Source organism: Biomphalaria glabrata, chromosome 13 (assembly GCF_947242115.1).
Source record: "Biomphalaria glabrata chromosome 13, xgBioGlab47.1, whole genome shotgun sequence".
Classification (NCBI taxonomy): Eukaryota; Metazoa; Mollusca; class Gastropoda; family Planorbidae; genus Biomphalaria; species Biomphalaria glabrata.
In genome coordinates, this window is record NC_074723.1 from 7643690 (window position 1) to 7667456 (window position 23767).

At 33.8% G+C, this 23767-nt stretch overlaps 2 protein-coding genes across 5 annotated transcripts in view; one reads left to right on the forward strand and one right to left on the reverse strand.

Annotated features, from left to right (window-relative positions):
- The first annotated feature begins 10612 nt into the window (after positions 1-10612).
- LOC106059334 (uncharacterized) lies at positions 10613-20759 on the forward strand. 4 transcript variants are annotated; one of them, XM_056007780.1, is made up of 13 exons: positions 10613-10828; positions 12468-12685; positions 14158-14282; positions 14455-14706; positions 14881-15037; positions 15806-16002; positions 16355-16556; positions 16665-16795; positions 17054-17231; positions 17494-17681; positions 18601-18716; positions 19232-19352; positions 19581-20759. In XM_056007780.1, exons 2-13 carry the CDS (start codon positions 12649-12651, stop codon positions 19785-19787), a joined length of 1911 nt encoding a protein of 636 aa, XP_055863755.1. In that variant the 5' UTR covers positions 10613-10828; positions 12468-12648; the 3' UTR covers positions 19788-20759. The 4 variants fall into 4 exon arrangements, with proteins under 4 accessions (XP_055863755.1, XP_013072370.2, XP_013072369.2 ...); XM_013216916.2 differs by having other exon boundaries at positions 14155-14282; positions 19581-20758; XM_013216915.2 differs by lacking the exon at positions 10613-10828 and adding an exon at positions 10974-11059 and having other exon boundaries at positions 14155-14282; positions 19581-20758.
- A 347-nt stretch (positions 20760-21106) lies between these two features.
- LOC106063179 (uncharacterized) overlaps positions 21107-23767 on the reverse strand; it is a 52371-nt gene continuing 49710 nt past the window's right edge. The window contains exon 36 of the mRNA XM_056007778.1: positions 21107-23169. Coding sequence (XP_055863753.1) covers positions 22999-23169 — 171 coding nt within the window. The 3' untranslated portion in view covers positions 21107-22998. The remainder of the gene's footprint in view (positions 23170-23767) is intronic.

The following is a 23767-nucleotide window of genomic DNA, read 5'->3' on the forward strand; positions in this document are numbered from 1 at the left end:
CAAAATTTAAAAATCAAAAAATTAAAAAATTATAACTTTATGGCTACCAACGTAGTGACAAAATTGTAAAATTGTAATCCTATTAGAGAAGATGAGCGGAAATCTGAAAATATATTCCTATTAACTCTTTCTCTCCGTAATTATTTTTCCATGTTTTGAAGGAAATCTTCATTTTGCTCATTACTATTTCACTACCCTGTTATGATTGGGCTTTGTTGGTTGTTATCAGAAAATGTTGTATTTGGTATAGAATTAAAGGGAAATGCATGCTCTTGTTATATAGTTCAAAGTCAAGTTTAAAAAAGTAAACTTTAATTTAATTTAATGAGATCTAAATCAACGATGGTATCGTCGATTAGGAGAGAAAGAGTTAATGAGCTCCTGTATATGATTTGTGACCTATGGAGACTAAACGATGTTAGGTTTGACAGATAAATATGATGATGATGCATTTCTTTTGGCCATTCCTTATTTGCATAATGAATGCCACAAAAAAATATCTTACAGTTTGCATTAAAAAAAAAAAGATTTAGATGTCGGACTGAAATTGTTGAGATAGGCTGAGTGTGTTCATGTCACTAAAGTCTATATGTGGGGAATAATGATCTGTGTGAACTGTATACAGAATGCATAATGTGCTAACTGTGACGATTTGTATTACTTGGTTATTATACGCCTACTATTGGATGGCTGCCTACATTCGTGCGGTAAGTACGTTGGACTGTGGTTCGGTCGCCTGGATGGTTCAGAGCTCAAACTCTGTCCGCTGCCATTCCCCGTCATCCTGCGGGAGGTTAGTTCATTATCTTAAGCTCTCAAGAAACATCCGAAACTAATAAAAGATTTTACAAACAAACAAACAATTCAACAGAGTTAACAAAAATGCCTTAAATCGGTAAATATATTTTACTGCCATCCTTTTGGGGAACGGAACAGACCCCTTTGTACACGAACGGCATGCCGCTGCACGAATTATACAAATTCTTTTCTATAAAAATTATATTCTGATAAATGTGCATGATATTGACATACAAAGTGAATTCTTAGCCTTTATAAACGAAAATAAATGTTTTCTGTTCATTTTGTGTAGCTAGTAGGCTATACCAGAAAACAATTTACTAATGAATAAATTATTATTATTTTTTGTACAATTAACAAAATGTATGTATAAATGTTTAAAAATAAAACAAAAAGTGCCCTTACGTTCATGCATTGTTTAAAAGAGGTGTATTTTATGAAAAAAACTGCTTGAATAATTAGGTTTAAAATCAATAACTTTCATTTTCAGAAGATAAAAACAACGAAAAGTAGCCGTTGCACCAGAGCTTTGCTAAATCTAAAAGTATCTTCAATTAGCATTTTCAAGATCTTTTCTAGTTTCTACGATCTATACGGGACAGACGGACGGACAGACAAACAACACAAAACTAAAAGCGACTTTTTCTTTTAGGAGGCTGCTAAAAATCGTTCTTCATTATTAATATATTTTTTTTAAATATGCATAACAACGCATCTCAGAAATGATCCTATGCACTTTTAGACAACTTTCTGCTCAACCAAAAGCCAATTTCTCACACTATTTCCCGCCTTTTTTTTTCTTTAAAAAGTTTGTAAAAAAATAAAAATTTTTAACCGCTGGACTAGAATGTATGCCTACTAATTAATCAACGTCCACCTCAACGTTTCCATGGACTCTATAATTAAACATCCAAATCTTAGAGAGATGAAATGTGTACTATTTTTAGTTTTGTGGTGACTGATCTAAGGGCGGTACATTCAACATTCAAAGAGAAATGGGTCGCCTTATTTCTGTTCAAGTTAGTCTCATTTACTATATTAGCCAAACAAATTACCTTATGTCGATAGATATTAAAAAAAAAACAAAAAACAACCTAATCCTGAAATCAATATTTCAACAAAGAGGGCAGATAAGCCAACGTAAAGATTAATTAAATATACGTGTTCAAAGAAAATTGACTTGTTTAGAAACAAAATGCTTTGAAATATCATTTTCTCACGCGCTTGACGTAATTAGCTGAACTACAAAGCAATAGGTAAAAGTGTTAGATGGATTTATCAATTAATCAATTTTGTGTTTAAGTTTGTGTGTTTGAATTATTTAGGTTAGACTCAGCGGTTCTTGGATTTTTAAGCACTTTGGGCCATTCAAACACTTGGCAGTAAAAGCTGAAAAAAGGGGGGGGGGGGGTCAATGACAATCTAAAGTCTAGAGAGGGTCTTTAATAATTAAAGATGTATCCTCGCTGTGACCAATGGACACCACTACTTGAGGAACATTTTGAGATCACTTCACCTTCGTCTATTTCTTAATCTAATGGAAATCATATGATCTGTCGACCATCACTCTGCATTCCATTCTATCTTTTGCCTTGCTTTTAAAGACAAGCCTGTCCATTTTTTATGTTGTCTTCCCATCGTTTTCTCTGTCTGCTTCTTCTTCTCCTTCCTGGTACTGTTCCCTTAAGGAAGGTCTTTGCGAGCCTTGAAGATTTTGTGATATCTTAAGTCCCCGGCTTGCTGCCCTGCCTCATTGTGGCCCCCGGGTGGAAACGATCGTGAGAGGGGACGGCTAAGCCAAATGGGCAGAGAAACAAAGCTTCCACGGGAGTGCCTAAGAGTGTGCGAGAGCATCCTCTTTGCACTGTACGGGGATGAAAAAGAGCTCCCGCAGCGATATGTCAATGTCCAGGCAGTAAAGCGCTTGGCCTCTGAACCGGAGGTAGCAGGTTCAAATCCTGGTGAAGACTGGGATTTTTTTATTTTCGGGATTCTTGGGCGCCTCTGAGTCCACACAGCTGTAATGGTTACCTGACATTAGTTGGGGAAAGTAAAGGCGGTTGGTCGTTGTGCTGGCCACATGTCACCCTGCTCGTTAACCTTTAATCTTAACATAATCTGCCCAATTGATTTCCCTTCTTCGATATCAAACAAAATAATTAGTTACCAATTATTAAATAATTAATTGGTTTTCTTTTTCTATTCATGTTTTGTCAGGTGAAAGAAATAATTGTGTGAATTTTTAACTTGATCTGAGAATGTGAGAGAAATAACGTGTACAAAACGTATACCAGACAGACAGACAGACAGACTGAGTTGATATAAGCTTTGGAAAATATAAATATAATATGACAACTCTATTTAAACAACCAAAGTAATAGCCCGATGATGGGGTGCTCATATGATTAAACTTTTTGATTTGATTATATTTATTTCATCTTTTTTTTTCAAAATGCTTAATTAAACAAATCACCAAAAAAAAATCTTTTTTTTTTTTTTTTTTTACTTTCTATTGTTATTAAGTATAGTATAAAAATGAGTTTGAGTGCCAAACAAATCCGAAGAGACATCAGATCATTTCATCCTGAGAGAATCAGACGGACAAGCAAGCAGAGTTTCTATTTGCTTAAGGTATTTCGAGAATATTTTTTTAAACAACGTATCGACCTGTTAATAACAGTTATTACAGAACTAATGACTCAAGAGAAAAATATGCTCTACTAACAAGAAATTCTAAAACTTTACTTCGAGAAAAAAGTAAAAAAAAAAAAATATTTTTTTTTATTGGTCGTTTTTGACAGTTACATGGTCAGGACAGAGCTTTAAAAAAGGAAAGTAGGGCCGGGTTTAGATATAGTGAAGCCTGAATATAGAAAAGACATTTTAGGGAATTTGAATGGTAGGCAAAGAAAGACGCATGCATATTGAAACTTGTTAATTATGTGGGCGCACTAACAAAACCATTGTTGGAAAAAAAAACAGTTTCTTTTATAAACTGTAGATGGTCATTAAAAAAGAGAAGATAATTACGTAGGCCATTCCCCTGCTCTACTAGCGCTAGTGAAGAAGGATCGCGTGTACGAATTTGTAGTCGATATCTGAAGACTTATTGACTTCTTTTCTCGACATGATTGCATAAAAGTCATAGTGACCAACTCCCGGGTGTTACACGACATCATTAAATCTTGCACTGTAAAGAGAAACTGCATCACTGATCTGGTAGAGTCAGATGAACCATTTCGTTAGTCACGTTCTGAATTTTCGTCCAATGCGGGATAAGAGTTATTTCCAATATGTACATTTTGTGCTTTGAACATGTGGTCAAGCTGTTTTTGTATTAAGAGTTGTGAATTGTAACTATTTGTGAACCACCTCACAGTCAATGATAGGACTTTTGTTCTGTTTCTAATAGGGGCACTTTTTGAAAAAGAAAGGGAAATGGGGGAACTGATATGTTTATAAATTACAGAAGTTGCTTCCAAAGAGAAGCTAATTACGTCCTACGCGTATTCATGTGTCAATCTAGTCGTGCTTGTTAATCAGTGACTTAAACTTTGGTTTTCCTGGCAATGATTAAAACTCCTCCTTCTTCCCTAGCACCAATATAACATGAAGCGGGATGCCTGAATCTGCCAGGAAAAGCAACGACTTAGCAGAGTTTAAGTCTCTAAATAACAAGCACCACTAGATTGGGGCATAGATATGTAATAATCTTTTTTTCTAAAGAAACGTCTATAACGTATAAGATAACACTGTTATTTAACAATGTGTAAATTGTGCTAACTGTTAATATATATATATATATATATATATATATATATATATATATATATATATATATATATATATATATATATATATATATATATAGGGTTAATAATATATATATATATTTTGCTTCAACGCTTCAATGTTTATTTAGATCTAGCTTAGACCAACTATCCAGAGTATTCCAGACACAGTCTTTCTATTCTCCATATTTCTTTTTAGCTCTTAATGCGATTCAATTTCTAAGGATCGAACATAAAGAGAAGTGTCGACTCATTAATGGAAATCAAAGCTCTAGTTAGCCTGGCATCTTGTAAACACTCAAAAGACACTCGGGCACCACATGAACCTGTCATAATTTATGGACAGATAATATCGGCCTGCATGGGAAAAGTCAATCTCTGCTCTACATTGTAGATGTGAAATATGGTCGCTGAATGCATTAGCGAAGTTCTATCAGGCAGACGCTTCATAAAGTCGCTGAAAAAAATGTATGGCTAATTTCAGAGGCGATGCTAGTGTCTGTGTCACCTAGTGCGGTAAGATAATGGTGTCAGCTCCAATATACACCTTCTCAAAATAAAATTGCGCAAATAGGCTAAAGCATGATCGTTAAACTAGCTAATGTTTTTTTTTTCAAAAAAGAATTTTGCTTGTAGCCAGTGCGGTCGGCAATCCATTAGTGACGTCACTGAATAAATACTTTTTTTTAACTGAAAAATTTCATAATTATAATAAAAAAAAAAACAAAAAAAAAAATAATAGTCTACTTCTTGTGTTCATCAACATTAACAAACTTTTTTTTATTTCGTATCATTTACAAGGGTCCTAGGAGTTAACTGTCTGTTGATCCAGATAGTACTGTGCATTACTTTGAGAATTTAGAACCAGACAAGGATAATCACAATTAAATCAAAATGGATTTTTGCTTTTCTGAAGCGAGTAATTGTAGTAATATTATATCATTATTTTAAAGAGACTCAGGTCTTATATACCTATGACTTTTAACTGTCATCTGTGACCAACCCTAAAAAGCATCAACCGTAGCAACTTCCTCCTCTCTTTAAAAAATAATATTTATAATGATGAAAAGATGAAGAGCTACTTAATCAGACTAATTCAGGCGAACTATTGAAATATTTTCAAACTAATTGTTACTCCCTAGCAATCTGCTCTTTGTATCGAGTCTGATTTTCAATATAATTCCACAGCGCTAGAAAAGTATTTTTAAAATAAAAAGATGTTTAAAATGTAGGCCTAGAGCTTATCAATCTTATTCTGTACGCCGGATACACCAAAAAGCTTGCTTTTTTATGGAATTTTCTCCATTTTATGAGAGTCTCAAATTTTGATTCTTCTGCGGATGAACACTAGAGCAGGCTGGGTAGTAAATGGGTACGCACTTTTTTTAAACCAGACAAAAACGCCTTATTAAAAAAAAAATGGTGTGTACAAATGGTTTAGCGAGTCTTTGACATGGAGTACTTACACTTCACTCGAAACTGTTGCTTGACCGTTGTCCACATAGACAGGGCTAAGCGAGTCCAGTGGAGAAACTTTATTCTTGGCACTTTTTGTAAAAGATTTTTTACTATCCTTAAGGCGTGTAAAAATTCCTGAAATTTTTTCAAAATAATACTAATATAAAATCGAGTTAGAATATTTGATCGCTACTTATAACATTAATGCATTATCTACAAGTCCAAAGATTAAGATTGAGTGCAATATTTCAGACAAAGCCGCTGTCCGCCGCCGGAGGTATATTAAAAATATCTTTTCGCCGTCTGCATCTTTCCTTCGCAAAAGTTTTTCTTCGGGTCTCAGATGTATGACTTGCGAACTTTGTAAGATTTTTCTAGCATCTTCTTTCCAAAAGCCATTTGATACTTTTATTAGGATCTATGATAAGAGATGACAGCCAATCAACGGGATTCTTTCAGTTAGACGAAACTTAAGGTTTATAAATAAAGATGTTTAGTCAGTTTAGTGTACAGCTGGTGAAAGTAATTATATGTGCTTATGCTAAGGTAATACAGCAATAAGAAAATAATTTACAATGAACATACATACAATACATATGAACTGATATGAATGAAACAAATAGCAGATGAGTTTACACACTTAACATATGTCTTGTGTAATAAGCTCCAGGTGTTTAGATCAAGCGAGGAGAGGCTGCTGAAAGCATTGTGGTTTGACTATTATAACAAAATGATACCGTCTGAGCAGACCACAGCTCATGCAGCTTAGAGTTCAGACTTTGTACTTAATTAAGCAGAAAATGGGCATGTCGGAAGACTTTCTGTTTTCTTCGAAGCTTTTCCCGTTCCCATGTCCTCTAGTACAAGCATACATTTTGAATTATAGATTATAGAGGTTTTTTAATATTGCTTTTGCATAACGCATAGCATTTTGTATAGCATTCTCAGAGAGCTATGGTCCAATCTTTTTTGTGGACCAGTGGGGGAAGGGGGGCTCTTGGAGAGGTTTTCTGTGCTGCCACTGGGTACTCTGTAAAAGCAACTCTGCTCGAGTCGGGATTTGAACGTAAGCTCTCCAACCCCCTTGAATATGTAGCCGAGCGATTTTTGCCATGACATTATGTGCTAGCGTTAGGTTTTTGAAAAGATTGACCACTTTTATTTAAATCAGTGTCTCTTTCAATCTAAACAGATAATTGTTTAGAACTAGGTATTTGTCCTACTTTAATTAGTGTTTATCATTCTGCAAAATCGCATTTAGATGATACTGTGTACACGAGGCAAGCCAATCAACCATATCTAATAACAAAACATAAGTTCACTTACCTGCCCAGTCATGGGCGCGCCTCATGGTAACCATCACCTCGGTAATCCTTTAGCACTGAAACTCATCCTAGGAACTGACCACACAAAGAGCGGTAACTGTTTCATGTACGGAGTAATCCCCCTTTCTACAAGTCTTCTTTGGCATTTAGTTGTTTTATTTTTTTTTTAACCTATTATCGTCCACAGAACCAATCTGTAATTTGTTTTAATTAAATTTACTATTTTCCCATCTTACGTCTATATTTAAAAAAATACAGTAGGTCTGTATAGGTCGAAGACTAAAACAAAATAAATATCAAATATAAAAAAAAATAAAGACAATCTAATGTAAAATATTTACTAAGGGCATTCTAGGTGCACCCTAGAAATATTGCTTGCTAATGATTATGAAAGTGGGGCAATGTCCTATTGGGTGTTTCAGAGATGAAAGAGTCTGAACTATGCACGCGCGAGCAATGTGAGCATATCTATGAAACAGGCGACGGAGTGAGAGAGACAGAATGGCGGCAAGAAAGAGAGTGGCGGAAAGAAAGAGAGAAAGAGTGAAGGTATAAAAGAGAGTGGCGGAAAGAAAGAGAAACAGAAAAAAGGAAAAGAAAAGAGTGGCGAAAAGAAAAAAAGTTAAACAAAACGGTGGAAAGAAAGAGACAGTGGCGCCAAGAAAGAGAGACAGAATGACTGGAAAAAAGAGAGAGGCGCAAAGAAAGAGGAACAGGATGACGGTGAAACAAAAAAAGAGAATGTCGAAAAGAGAGACAGAAAGTCGTAGATAGAGATAGAGTGGCAAAGAGAGGGAAACATTGGTGACAAAGAGGCATGTGATCTACAGAGAGAATCAAAGTAAAAGATGGTCAAGTGCAGTCGTTGTTAATAGTGTGACCATGAGAGGTCCATACTTTGAGGCCGTTTTGTGTTTGTTATTGTTGTGAATGAGGGGATGGAAGCGTTCAGAGAGACATATGCTAAGCAGGGTCGGCCTCAGGCCGATTTTACCGAGTGCTCCAAATCGGGGTCCCGCAATTTACATTTAGCATATCACTATCCGTCATGGCTTTTGTAAGATTGACGTAACTTTCATTAGCCTACTGGCACCTATTATAATCATGTTGTATAATAAATTTTGATATAAATGATCTAATTAATAGTAATAGTTGCTATTGTAAAAAAAAAATATTTGGCCCCGCAATTTGTAAGACCGGCCTGATGCTAAGCTACCGTCTCCTCCCCCACCCCTAAACTACAATATGATGCGTGAAGACCCGACTTCTTCTTCAAGCCAGCTTTTTTGTTGCTGAGCTGTCAGCTCTTTTGCAGACTGTGCCAAGGAAAAATAGTGTGCTGTTTTCTTCAGCCGTACAGGGTGTTGGTTATGTTGGGCTGGAGTGGTAGTAGGGTCTGCCTAAGGTGGATTAGTGAAGACCCTACAAAAAGCGAACCACAAAATAGTGCCGACAAAAAGAAAGCGCCCATGACAACATAGGCCAATAGTTACTTTTTAAAAGTTCATCTATCAGGAGTTATTTCATATATTGCAAAATACAATACGCAAACAATATAGAACGAAATTCATATAATGCGAAAACAAATAAATTAAATATAGGAATTTTAAAAATATCCTTAAAAATAAAATACACTTGAAAAACTCAAAATAATGATTCCATCAAATAATTACTTGCCAGATTTTTTTAAAAAGTCAATTGCCACAGTGTCAAATTTATGCAAAGCCTCGTAGAAACTTCATCACTGACTTGTTGCCATACTTTGGCAACATATTGTTATAACCCTATTGGCGGCGCGATAGGGTTAACTGTAAGTTCAGCTGAACTCAGGCAAATCACTCAGGTCAACGGCTGTCGATGGACAAGGGACAATACTGCTAGTACACACAAATATGACCCTTGTTGTGGTCATATGATCGAAATCCTTCACGGACGGGGGACAGTGTGTAAGAAAGAGGCAGTTCAAGACACGACCTGGCGGAATCCTCGAGTGAAACGTACGAGCCCAGGAAGAGACAGTAGAGTTAAGTACGGTGATGTACAGTGTAGAGACAGTAGAGTTTAGTACGGTGATGTACAGTGTAGAGACAGTAGAGTTTAGTACGGTGATGTACAATGGAGCATTATTAGTAGTTGTGTTGCCAATTGTCTAGTATTGGCTGTTATCTATTTGACCATTATTAAAGTACCAGATAGTTTGGAGCTCTTGTTGCCAGGTTCTTATGTTGATGTGTTGTATGTTTAGCAGTGTATTCAGAAGACCTAATAGAGAAGATCGTAACAATATCTTTCAGACGTCTGTAAAGTTGGACTTTGCTTCATTCCCCAGCATTGCACCGAAGGTGTATGCTACTCCTGTTCTCAGAGAAAGTGAAGACATTAAAGTGGTGACCGTCAATAGACGCGTGGTACCATCTACTAAATCGTTCATTCGTTGCACATTGTCTTGTACACTTCAGATGGTAATGAGGGGGGGGGGCACATAGAAGAATAATTATCCTGTTATAAGTCTGCCAATGTTGAGGCTATGAGACGCCCGAGTTTGACCATGGGAGCTGCCTCACAGAGGTGTACTTCCCTCCTCCCCCCATCTATCAATAGGAAGCCTCTTTATAAAAGCCTTTATAAACAACAGATATTCTGTTGAATGAGTTATGGCTAAGGGACGGATGTATGCTTAATTAAGGCGATCGTCTATGGCTAGTTTAAGGAAGGCGCCTCTCGGAAACGCTTCAAATACACAGGCGTCAGTTTGCATGCTTTCAGTAGCCTAGAGGAAAAGGCCTGTCAGCAAATGGCTCCCAAAAAAGATAGCTGGACAATTGTTACAAAGTTCGCGGGACATACGTTTTAAGAACCAAAAGTAGGCTACCGCCGATGACAGTCGCAGACGGCGAAATGATAACTTACGGTCTTGAACCCAACCCCCGCAGACAGTTAAATTGTTGGCCTAGAGATAATTACCCCTTTATTCCCCCCCTCCCCAACGAATAAAACATAAGCTGTTGCTGACTTGAAAATTTAGAATCTTTATGTCACTGCCATCGGTTTATGTAGGACATAATAAAATAAAAATAGAACGAACTCTCTAAGCACCTTAAAAATTTCCCTAACCTTTTTTTTTTAAAGGTCTAGTCTAGTTGAAAAATAAAATTGTGCACACAAAAAATTCGCGCACTACGTGTCTGTAAAAAATGATGACGCTATAATACAGCCAAATTTGTCATTCTTTATCTTTCCTCAATAGAGAAAGGAACTCCATGTGCCCATATAGAGCCTACTATAAAATAGTCCATTACATTTAGAACTATATCCAGATCTAGATCTATAAGTTATTGTAAAGAAACACAGATCTAGAGCAAGTAAGAAAGAAAATAACCAAATCCTCGGCAATGCCTGACAAAAACATGTTTTCAATTTTAAAAGTTATATTGTTTCGACATAGATCTTATAAAGGTAAATACAAAGATAATGTTAATTTTATTTTAAGATAACAAATTTAATAAATGTAATGACTCAGTCTACAGAAATGCGCATCAGCGTTTGCAATTTAATCTAAGTTAAATCTTTATTGACCTAAAGAGGCCTACATTGAACGTTCATTATACAAATTCGTGTAGGAATTAAATCAAGCTATAAAAGGTCAAGTGAAATAAATAGAGAGGCTTTTTTAAAAACTAGGAAAAGGTAAAATTATGTCATTTTGAAAGTTTATAAGTTTCTAGATCTAGTCTAGTTTAGGATTTGCTATAGACCTAGGCCTAGTCTATATCTTCTTTAATTGAAGAACAAAAAATAACAGTAAATTTAGATAGATCTAGATTTATTCCAAACATAAAAAGACTTAAAAGATGTCTACTTCGTCTAAATTCTAAACCTATTAATAGCCTACTATCTAGATCTAGATCTGTTATTAGTATTATAACGACTTGGTTCTTTTTTTTTATTATTTATCTGGTAGGCTTAATGATAGCCTAATTTTTTAAAAAATTTAGGTCTCCATTCCAAAGCCAAAAGTAATGACCTTGACTTTGAACATGCCAAAATGGAAATGTCCTAATGTTTACAGATTTAAATATGGATCTCTATTTCATCCCATCTCGTCTGGAGCATAGGCCACCAACCATCTCCCTCCAGGCGTTTCGGTTCTAGGCGAGTCTCTCCAACTGTCCCCACGTCTTGCCATCTGCTTTCAAATCGCGGTGCCATGGATCTCTATTTCACTATAACATACAATCTTGACATAGATGTAGATCTATTATAGATGTCTATTCTGTGTTATGGGAGGCGCGGTGTCTGAGTGGTAAATCGCTTGGCTTCCGAACCGGTGGTCCCGGGTTCGAATCCTGGTGAAGACTGTGATTTTAATATCGGGATCTTTGAGTCCACCCAGCTCTAATGGGTACCTGACATTAGTTGGTCAAAAGTAAAGGCGGTTGGTCGTTGTGCTGGCCACATGATACCCTCGTTAACCATAGTCCACAAAGATGTTCTTTACATCATCTGCCATATAGACCACAAGGTCTGAAATGGGAACTTTTTACTATTTCTGTGTTATGTATAAAAAATACTTTAGTAACCTTTACAAAATGTTTGTGAGAATATTTAATCTCTATGAGACTAATTAGATATAAAGTAAATCTGGGTAAAGTGATAAAGGCTCCCTGGAAAAAAATGTAAATGTTAATACAAACAGAATCTAGAATTCTAGACATAAACCGATCGTCTTTAGAATATAGATCTAGAATTATCTAGAGCTAGAGCTATTAAATGTTGGAAAAGAAAATATCTAAAAATCTGGCCACTTTTTGTAACTACAACCGTTGTCAGCGTCCAAATGACAATATTCTAGGTCTAAAACTCGTTTTGTAAAATTGTATTAAAGTAAATTAAAAATAAATTATTTAGATCTAGAGAAACTAGAAGTCTAGGTCTAACTAGATCAAGATTTTAGATGTCGATGTTTATTACATAATCTTGCTGTTTTTTTTTTTTTTTTTATAGATGTAATCTGATGTATGATGATAATCTAAATCTTTCTAGACTCAATAAATTGAATAAAAATAATATTTTTTTCTTTCGATTTCGTTTTCAGATCTTGTTACTCAGCGAATTACTGTACTCAGTCAACTCAGTGTACAGCGTAGATCTATCAACAATAGATCTAGATCCATTGATCTCGTCTATCTAGATCTAGCTGTCATCTTTCACATTATTCGAGTCTCTTGTAGTATAGAACTACTCAGCCGTCTCAGCACTCGACACAATTGTTTATCATGTCAGACAATCCACAAATTTGTTCGTCAAATACAGGTCTTATGATATGATTTAGATCTACTTAGAGAATCTAGATCTAGATGATAGATCTAACTCTGACTCAAGTCTTTAGTGACTATAGTATTAGACTTAGACTATCCTAGACCTAGTATTAAATTACAGACCTTCCTTCATAGATCTAGAATCTAGCCTAGATCTATATAGAATCTAGATCTGAGCAGTAGCCTAAATCAAGAAAAAGAGATCTAGATGTAATTGGTCTAAAAAAAAGTTATTTTATAGCTACCGTACCTGTAAATCTAAGTCCAATGCATTATTATTATAAGCCAGGATTTAGATCTATGTGTCAATCTAGATAATCAGTTCTAATAGCACTAGGGAAAAGCACTTATAAAAATTCAGCCAAGCAAATGCAATAAGACTTAGACTTACTTAGATCCTCCCGCGCCGTTCGGCGCATTGGGCGGCAAGCTGTCTCCACAAAGATCTGTCACTGGCAATGTCTGAAGTCTCTTCCCACCTGGTGTCCACTGCTCTGAGGTACATTCCATGTACCAATTAGGGTCAGTTTCTTTGTATCGGGTATCAAACGCCCTGTAGTGGGAAGCGTGTTAGAGTGGCAAAGTACGCTTGAAATTGGCTTGGCTTCCTATGAAGGGGGCTCGAGGTTCGACACTCGACTCAGCAGAGTTGTGTTTACTGAGCGCCTAAAGGCAGCACAGAAAACCTCCCAGATACCCCCACTGGTCCTCATAGGACTATAGTGCTCTGAGCATGCTATTAGAATGAAAGCAGCGCTATATAAAAAAAGCTATATTATTGGGTTTGGTCCAACACGACATCAGGGGTTGGTCAAATTATCTTTATGCTTAAAGTTTGCCGCTTCTGTAGCAATTGAGGTATTACAGGGTGGGGTTGCACACTAATCCCACCTCCTTTGTCACCCGGGCTTGGGACAGGCAGATGGCAGATGGAATAAGAAATATGCCTATATCTTTATCTATATCTTGTTTTTTTTTATAGTATTTTATTAGGTTTTTATGTATAAATTTTGTAAAGTTCAGTGTTTTATGCATTTGTACTAATTTACTTTATAGTCATTTGTCTTTACTCTTATTTAGGGATTTTTACTAATGATGTTACTCATTTGTATTTAAACCTTAAGACTCCTTTTTTTTTCATCTATCCAAATGTATTTATGTTTACCTTCTAAAATGTATCAATCATATTTCAATTGACATAGGATTTTAAGGCCACATCACCTTCCCTCCTCTTTTCATTACTTGTCCAGCTCTACACTTTGTTACTTTAATAGGATAGTTTGGTGCTCTAACCATATAAGCTCCTATATGTACTGGGGTAATCATAAAATTATTATTTTTGAAGAGCTGATGGCTCTTCCATATATTCATTACCTATATTAAATTAATATCCTACTGAATATTAAACTTGAAGCTAACATGCTAATCATGTTAAGTGGTCTAAATTATATTTTTTTATTTCAGAAGGTCTGATTTTGTCATCATTTGAAGTACTCCAGGACAGTTTATCTCAGGGTAATTTAAGGCAGATGAAGCTAAAGAATGCTTACAGTACTGGCATTGATGACAGACTATCTTCTAGAAGTTCACAGGTGGAGCATTTTACATTAATGTTTACTAACAAGAACATCAATAGATTTTCATGAATATATTTATACTTTTCTTTTTTTTTTCTCTTTTAAAAAAGGCACTGGGCTTTAAAAATTGTTTAATAAAACATGTGTTATGGAACTAAGGGTTAATATTCTGCATTTTTTTTTATAGTATAAGCAGTCTTGCTTACCTGATGATTCTCATCCCCCTCACATGAGTACTCACCCTTGTGTCACTGAAACAAATGAAGGAGATGAGATGTTTGATGTCACAGATCAGTTTAGAGCAGATGAAGCTGGAGACTCTTTGGATAACGACACCAACAACAACTCCTTGGACAGGGATGATGAAGGTGATGATGAGGAGGAAGAAGATGAGGAAGAGGATGAAGTGCACAATGTAGTGAGACAGAATGATGGCCAGGTAACAGGGCTCACTTGAGACATCCAAATGCTACAAACTGTTTTTTGTTTTGCCAACCCGTATTAGTTTTTCATTGCAGTTGATCCACTTAGATCTCAACTTGTGCTGTGTTATTAAACATAGTACACTTCTTAAATTTATAAGATTGTACGAGTTTTATATTATTTTTTTTAGCGTTTGGTGTCAACTGCTCAAGATTTAACAAGTAGCGTGGAAACAAGCCAGCAAGAGACTGCACCCAGTAACCTCAGAGTCCATCATCATCCAAAAGAGGCATATACTTCACATGGTTCTAATCTACCTGCACATAACTTTATCAATTCTTCTAGAGGTATCTTAACATTTTGGTGTCAAATTTTTAAAATGCTTACTCTGAGAACAACCAAAACAAAATGAAAATTGAAATATCAATATTAGTACTAGTTGTAGCATAACAAAAATATTAGAAGAAAAAAAGAAATATGCAATCAAAGAGTATTTAATAAGTTATAAGAGGGAGTGGCCAATGGTAAGTCATAGCTTCTGAACTGACGGGGTCTTAAGGTTAAATCCATTTTTAGGACCCTCCTGAGTCCACCAAACTCTAATGGGTACCTGACATATCTTATGAACGAAAAGGCAATTAGTTGTGCTGGCTACATATTACACCCTTGTATGCGGCTGGCTTTTTAAAGCAAGGATTGGACTTTACAGTCATCTTCGAGTCCAAAGGAAATGAGTAATGTGCTCATCTTCGATTATGAAGGAGAAACTATTTATATATACACCCTTGTAAACTATCAGCCATAGTAACATGTGCCCCTATCATCTGCCTCATGGATCACAAGGTCTGGAAGGGGTACCAATGAAGTTATAAATTTTTGCAAGTTGAATTAGACATATGACTCTTTGTTTTATAAAACACAATGTTTTAGATGTTCCTTCCTTCTCTATATTATTAAAATACATATATATATTTAAGATTTACACATAAAAAGAAGAGGAAACTAAAAAAAAGTGTAATGAACATAGGTCAAATTGAGAGCCTTTACATGTAAAAACAGTTAAATTATTTCAAATTGAATTTATTGGAATGAATATTGTTATTTGGCTTGTACAGCTCTCTGGCATTCTGGCCCCACCACTCCCAACAATACAGCCAGATACTCTGGAGATTGGCATTTACCATTAAACACGAGTGCAGGGGAGAGAAGGACAGATGTGTTTTCTGGATCATCCTCTCCTGATGAGAGTAGGGACAGAGGCTGTGAAGAACAACATTGGAAGTTTGTACATGGACAAACTGAAGAGCAGCATGTAAGTCTGGATGACATCAACTATGTGGTGAAACTTTGATTTTCTATAATTTTAGTCTACAATTAGTTATTAAGCTTTATGTAATAGCATTTACTATTCCTGCATAAAATAGTTTATTTCCATAGTCTTATTTTATAATTGACAATTATTCCTGTTTGCAGTGGCTTGTGGGTCCTTCAAAGGGCACTAGATGACTTATGTAGAGTAATAGCTTGTATACAAATATAAAAGAAAACAATTTCTTTAAAAAGTAACTCCATCTTCTTCACACATTTAGTTCTTTCTGTAAAGAACAAAATCTGAAACCTCAACCTGATAATTGCTTTTATATTTAAACTTTTTATGAATTCAGGCTCACTGGGTACCAGATCATGGTCAAGGGAAAGTTGTGGTTGGACCAGTCAGTTCTAATTGGGTAGGTTCTAAAAGGGAAAGAGCCCAAGATCAAACACATGACTTACATGCGATTCATGGACACTCTAGTATGGACCGATCTTCACATTGGAACCAACATATAAGGACTGCCCAAGCTGACATACACACATGGCCTAAAGGTTGTTTTTTTTAAATATTTATTTTAAAGTTTTTTTTAAACAAGATTTCATAACACATTAACCTCCAGTTTCTGACTTCTCTATCATTTAAAAATGTTTATTAACTAGGTAGTGTGTATGCACCAGACTCAGAAATGAATAATGTGAGAAGTTTATTTACTGTCCAGCCCTCACAGTCTGTTTTGGCCACACCCTCAGCGAGCACTTCATACACTGATATTGATCCAGCTCGAACTGGGGTAAGCATTTCCTACTTGATATTATATTGTTTATTGAGCCATCTCTTTGGTTAAACTTTTTAAAGTATTATAACAAGTAGTTTTGTTTATTTTTGAAAGCTTAGAAGATTATTTTTTTTAATTTTTATGATTATAAGAAACGTCTTTCAACATTGCTACAGGTCTAACCTTAAAAAGTCACCAGCTTTTATTATGCTACAGACTATTAGGTCTAACTTTATTAAAAAGTCACTAGCTTTTATTATTACTTATTTTCAGTCATGGAACCTGAATACTCATATTCCTGCAGCACAATCTCTTGGTAACTTACCTCGCCCTCTATTGGCTCATGAAATGTCTTGCCGTAGAGCTAGTACATCTGGAATTTATCAGCAGACTCCTTCTCAGAGTTTCACTGGTTTTCCAGGACAAGCTAGAGCTGATTGGTCTGCATCAGGTATGAACAGAAGAATTAATATTGAACACCAGTAATTCAAATGGTGCTTGAGTCTTGTTGTATGAGAACTTAAAAGACTTACATTTCTAACTATTAATAGATTTATTCTCATAGCATTTTTACAGCAATTTAACAAAACTTTCATTTCTTATGCTATCTATAATAATGTAGAATAGCAGTTCTATTGGCTCATTACATTTATTGAAAACAAATTAAGTTTACATTATATAGCAGATTGTTGGAACAGTTGATTATCTTTCAGCATTGAGTCCAGGTCCATCAGGTTTAACTACAGAGTTACCATCAGAACATTATAAACTTGGAGGTGTTGAAAGAGGTCCAGTGTGCAAAAGTTCAATAATATCTAAGCGGGGTAAAGGTCGAGGCATCAGAGGGGAGTCAACTGTTGAGGGCCACCCTCCCACCACACATCGTCCAGCTCTGGATCAGGTATATTATTAGCAGCATTAAAGAATTGTTTTAAACTCTTAGTCTGTCATGGTCTAACTATTTTTTTTTCACCATATGCCAAAACCCAAAAGTATCGTTTATTTTATAATTTTACTTATATATGCAAAGAGTATATATATATATTCTATAATTTAACATGTGTCTATATAAATAAGATACAGTAAATGAAAAACAAGTAATGCATTTCAAATATTTGTTTTATGAAGATATGATGATGAAAAGCTAATGATGTGGTCTTTATTATGCCCCACAGTTTTTAGAAAGGATGTCTGAAAAATCCTGACTTGAAAATCAAGCACCTTGATTTCCATTCGAAAGTTAAATTAGTTGTCAGGCATTTTACTTTCAACCACCATGCCTCCTTGGAAATAAGTGTTAACTTAGTGGAGATTGTCACAATCAACTAAACAATGTCATGGACTCTAAATTTTGAACTGTAATTTTAACACTATCTCGTGCATGCGAGTTGATCTTTGTATCAAGTCTCCTTTATCACCACTAGTTAGTTGCCTGTTTGTTTTGAAATAAGCTTGAGGTCATAGAGTGAAAGTCTAATGCTTCCTTCTTATTGAAATGATTTTGTGCTAGAAATGAAAGAGCCTAGAACATATCATTCTGTAGTGCTCTAAAGTGCATTAAAACTACCCTAGACCTTTGAACAAACATACATTAGCAACACTTCCTTTGATTTTGTGCACCAGATGCACTGAAAAGTTATTGATAGTATTCCACCATGTATGAAAATCTCTAATAGTAACTCAGGTCTTAAAACAATAGAAAATCCTTTTGCTCCTGAATGAGCATTCAGATTTCATTTGTAATTTAAAATATCAAATATCTTTTCATATAAACATAGTCTATCAGATGTATTATATGTTCTTTATCCATTGCTCTTAAGGTTCGTCAACAAGCACATCCTTACCAGATTAAGGATCAGAAGAAAGTGGTCAGAGATGTGTATCCTGCTACTTCAGCTAATGTCCATACTTTGAAAGCCTCTCATATTGTGTCTTGGTAAATACATCATTAACATACATGTGAACCAACTAACTAATCACTACCCAACTTATTCCCTGAAACTATATTACCATTTTGATTTACTAGGATTTGTTCCATTTTGACCAAACTCTAAAAACATAAAATAGTTTTATAAATTCAATAGACAAAAAAAGTCTTCAAAATCATTTAATTGACAGCTTTCTTATATCTGTATGCCAAGTATCAAGGTTGTCTTTTCGTTTGAAATGTAAAGGTGTCTAGACTTCCTCAGCAATATCCTGACTCACATTGATGTAAGCTATGAAAATTTGATAAGCTAAACTAGAAATAACTTGGTGTAGAAAACATTTGGCAGCAGATCAAGAAAAATTGACATAGTCCATTAATCATGGAGGTTCTATAATAATGAAATTGATTTGTTTAAAATAATTTCATGCTCCCTCCTATAGTTGTACTTTGATGTTTGTTTCAGCTAAAAATCTTTACTTACCCTTTTACATTATTACAGTGTTCATTTTCTTTTTGTTTAGGTACATTGATTATCTGATACATGAGAATGAACATTTGACACAGATTTCTAGAGCTTTTTCCCTACCAGTGAATCTATTCCATTCTGATGATTTCTATTTCATGGACAGTTTGAAGAAGAAGGTAGGTGATTACACATAATGTTAAGAGGAGGCAATAAAAATTGATTTAGATAAAATTTGATATGGTCAGTTTTAGTCTGAACTGTACCTTGCACAACCCTATGAAAAATTGTAACAATAATAAACAAAATTGGTCTTAAGTAAAAAAAAAAATTACATCAAAACAGCATCAAATGTACTACTGTGATTGAATAAATCTTAATGCTAGCATTTCTATAACATTTTGTAGGTCCATTTTCCCAGTCTGAAGTTTTTGTCTTGGATGCAACAAAATCTACCCAGTATTAATGTGAATGCTATAGATTTTCATGAGGGAAGGCCACCAGTTATATCTACATGGAATCAAGACTGGTTCTGGCAAAACAAATCAAGGCGAGATATTATTCATGATGTGTTCTTCTACTTTCAACATCGCCGTGTTACTTGTGACAACTAGAGTGGCTAAAGCTGGAAAAAATAATGATTGGAACTAAATGTAATGTTATTGTCTCTTCACTGTGATAATGTTTTTGCAATCATCTGGGACATCACATGATGCCTTAACATTGTGATTGTTTATGTTGAATCATCATTCCCTCTGTATACTTGATACTGTGATCATTTATGTGAAATCATCAACATGAGGGAAACATTCATTGAAAATTGTATCAACATGTGTCTTTGTTTTAAAATCATTTTTTTTTCTTGAAAATTTCTAGATACTATGATTGACACTAATTGTTAAATCAACCTTTGATCTAATAATTTAACACTAAGATGTTATTAAATCATCCTTTACCACTGTGATAATATTAAATCATCCTTTACTCTACATACATTAACACTGACATTTAATGTTGAATACTCTACATACTTTGACACCTCCCATTATGTTAAATCATTCTTCAATCTACATACTTTGAAACTGTGATTATGTTACATCATCTTTCACTCTACATAATTGAACACTGTGATTGTTTAGGTTCAATGAATGTAAGATATTCCAATATTGTTTTGCTTCATGATGTATGTTATTCTGTTTAAATCACTATTTGTTTTTATTATGGATGTGGATATCACAATATGAAACAAATTCCATTATTTTTCTTTACAGACATTTTTAGCTTAAGAATAAATTAAATATTTTTAGATATGTTGTTATTTATATCATGTCACTTGATATGTATAGAAAGATTTGTATTTTTATATCATAATGTATCATATAACAAGGTCTTGTTGCACAGCTGCATCAAAATTTATTGATGCTTTTTCATGTATTTGAAAAATGTAAAGTATATATATATATAATTTTAAACTGTAATTGAAATTGATTAGCTGCTTTTTTTATTTTAGTTTAAACATTTATTTTAATTTTTCAACATTTGAAAGTTAGATTTCCTTTATTTTTTAAATAAAAATTGTCTATTTTATTTTGAAATAAACCATTGAATTATTGAAGCTTTAAACAATGTTGAAGTATAGTGTCTTGTCCTTATTTCAAGTCTGTAATAGAAATATCATAAAATATTTACAGCTAGTGAAAATTCTTTTATATTCTTCAAAATCATTTCTAATTCTTTAAGTCTGCACACATCCCAATGTAAAATCAAAGAATAAAATGTTAAGTAGGGGTCTGGGGTATATAGATTACTACTGAAAGAGTTGCCTCCCATTTCATTGGTGATTTTCAACTTTAGTCCATATTATTGGGTAAACAGTACAAATATAGAAACAGCTAAAGTTTAATGTAAAGAACTAATCTTAAGGACAAAAGTATAATGAAATAATACTTTAATGAAACTAAGTATAAAAAAAAGTGAATTCAACATTCCAATTCAAATAAATTGGACTAAAGTCTCAGTTCTTTTAAAAACATAACTTTCACATGTAAAGAAATAGTCATAAGTTACAATAAGTTCTACTAGTAGAAACACACATTCCTTTCTTACAGCTTTAAACACACACATTCCCTGATACACTTCTGACTCACAACTTTATAAACAAACATTTCTGTCTTACAAGCATACTTGTATATCTATCACAGGTATAATGTATCACAGATTGTAGGCTTTAAACTACAGAATATCTGAAGTTCAAAATAATTTCTTAAACAAAGTTTTAATAAAAATAAATAATGTATTGTACAGCTCTTCTTATTGTTTAGTTTGTACAGGAATGCCAATTAAAAGCTTAGATTCATATCATACAAAGGAAATAGTTTTCACCAAATTCTAAATCTATCATTTATAAAAAGGTTACATTTCTAATAATAGAAATGTTATAAAGAACTTATAATCTATTAGTAGTATACACATTTAGTTTTTTTTAAATTACTTATATAATCCTAAACAATATGTTCTATAAATAAACTGATAGGCAAATGTCTTTTAATAAGTACTTCTAGAACAATACATAAGTCCAGACCAAAAGTACAGAACAAAGTATTTTGATAACTTTACATTTCTAGGTTAATACTTCAACTGTTATAAGCATTTGTTTAAAATGAGACAGTTTATTAATTTCTTAGATAAAAATAAATAATTTAAACAACAAAAAAACATTTGCCTTCATATATATTCACACCAGAATTTGTAGAATATTGAAAGTAAAGGACAATGAGAGAGGGCAATTGATGGTAGATGGTAAACACACCAGAAGCAGGAAAGAGGCTGAAAAGGATGTGAACATAGATCAGGACTGACCCCCCTAGTCACACAATGCAAAAGGCTATATTAATATTTTTGCTCAAAGGCACTGATGGATCATAAGCAGCACACATGCAGTAAGATAAATGTTTTTTTTTTCATTTAGAGTAAATCTTAATATCATATATTTCTTTGATTGAAACAAATATTTTTCCCAAATACTTGTAAAAATAAAAAAAATAGCATCATTTTAATCATAAGTATCCAGTGTTTAAAAATAAATCTACATAAAACTTTGTATTCTTAGTGTTTTTAAGTAATTTAAAAAAGCATACAATCTTCATGAAATATAGATAATGATATAATTTCCTCTTTTGGGCGATAAAATTGTTTTCTTGTAAAATAGACAACAATTTTGAACAAGCATTTTAATTCCTATTCTACACAAAGAACACACATATATCTTGTGTCAACATTACAAAACAAAGAATGCCATAGGTCACAATTTAATGTAGTCAAATATCATCAACCTTTTTTCAGTTTCTGTTTCATGTAATAAGGGAGGCATAATGCATGATATGTACAATCGCCAGAAAGATCTACATGCTTTAATTCTCGTAAGTTTCTTTATAAAAAAATTACATTCTTATCATATCATTGAGGATTTCTTTGTCTACTAGAGATACATACTGTACTATCATAGCATAGCAAAAGGAATAAGAGATATGCTCTAATACTAGTGAGTATGTAATAAGTTATATTTTTTATTTGTATGTAATGGCTTTGTGTTTGATTTATTAATGCCTCTTTATATTCTTATTTTCTTGACTTCAAAATGTTTTTTATTTAAATTTAAAAAATTATGCAATCTATATTGAGCCCAGAGGTAGAAATGTTTTCTTAGAGGCTCTGTGAAAAACTCACATTTTGATGGCTTCAAATATGGTACAAATTTAATATGATCAATGCTGATGTGAAGTATTGTGCCCTTACATTGCTATGTGAGACATGTGTGATGAATGATCAACTCTTGTGTGAGGTCTTGTGTCCTTGCATTGCCTTGCTCTGTGACACTGGAACAGGGAGTAAAGAATTTCTTGGCTCTGTAGGGCTGACAGATGACAGAGGTATTGTAGTCGTTTGCAGCAGCATCATTGGTTGTTTCTGACAAAGTTTCTGCCAGGCTTTGAAAATCTTCAAACATTACAAATACATTTATTAGTTAAAAAAAAAAAAGATTTTTTTTGTGAGTACAAGTTTGATTACTTATGTCTTATATAAAAATCACACCAGAGACTTTGGCAACTAAATTTAGTTCAAAGATTAGAAAGTTTTATCCTAATTTGTTAACTTTTGATGTGGGAGAAATTTTACTAGCTAGGATAACATATTATATAGTCAAAAAGTATTTCATTAATTACTGTTTTACAAAAAATTAAAACAAGCCCAAAACATGACTCTCACTAAAAAGAGGCTAAATTCAATCACTGTTTCACAATTAGATTAGTTCATAATTTGGTTCTTTATTGATAGATTTCACCACTTTAAAATAGACTCTTTATAGATATTTCACTGTTTCAAACAAATCATCTAAAATCATTATTATATAAGCCTAGGTAAAATAAAGTCTAAAATAGATCATTTGGGGCTTAATTAGAGATATATTATTTTTATAGCATATAGTCATCCATGATCTCATATCATCATAGTAGGCCTACTTGGGATCAATCTTTTTCAAGTACATGTAGGGTGAGGTATCTAGAAGAAGCAAACAAGACTAAGCTCATGTCAA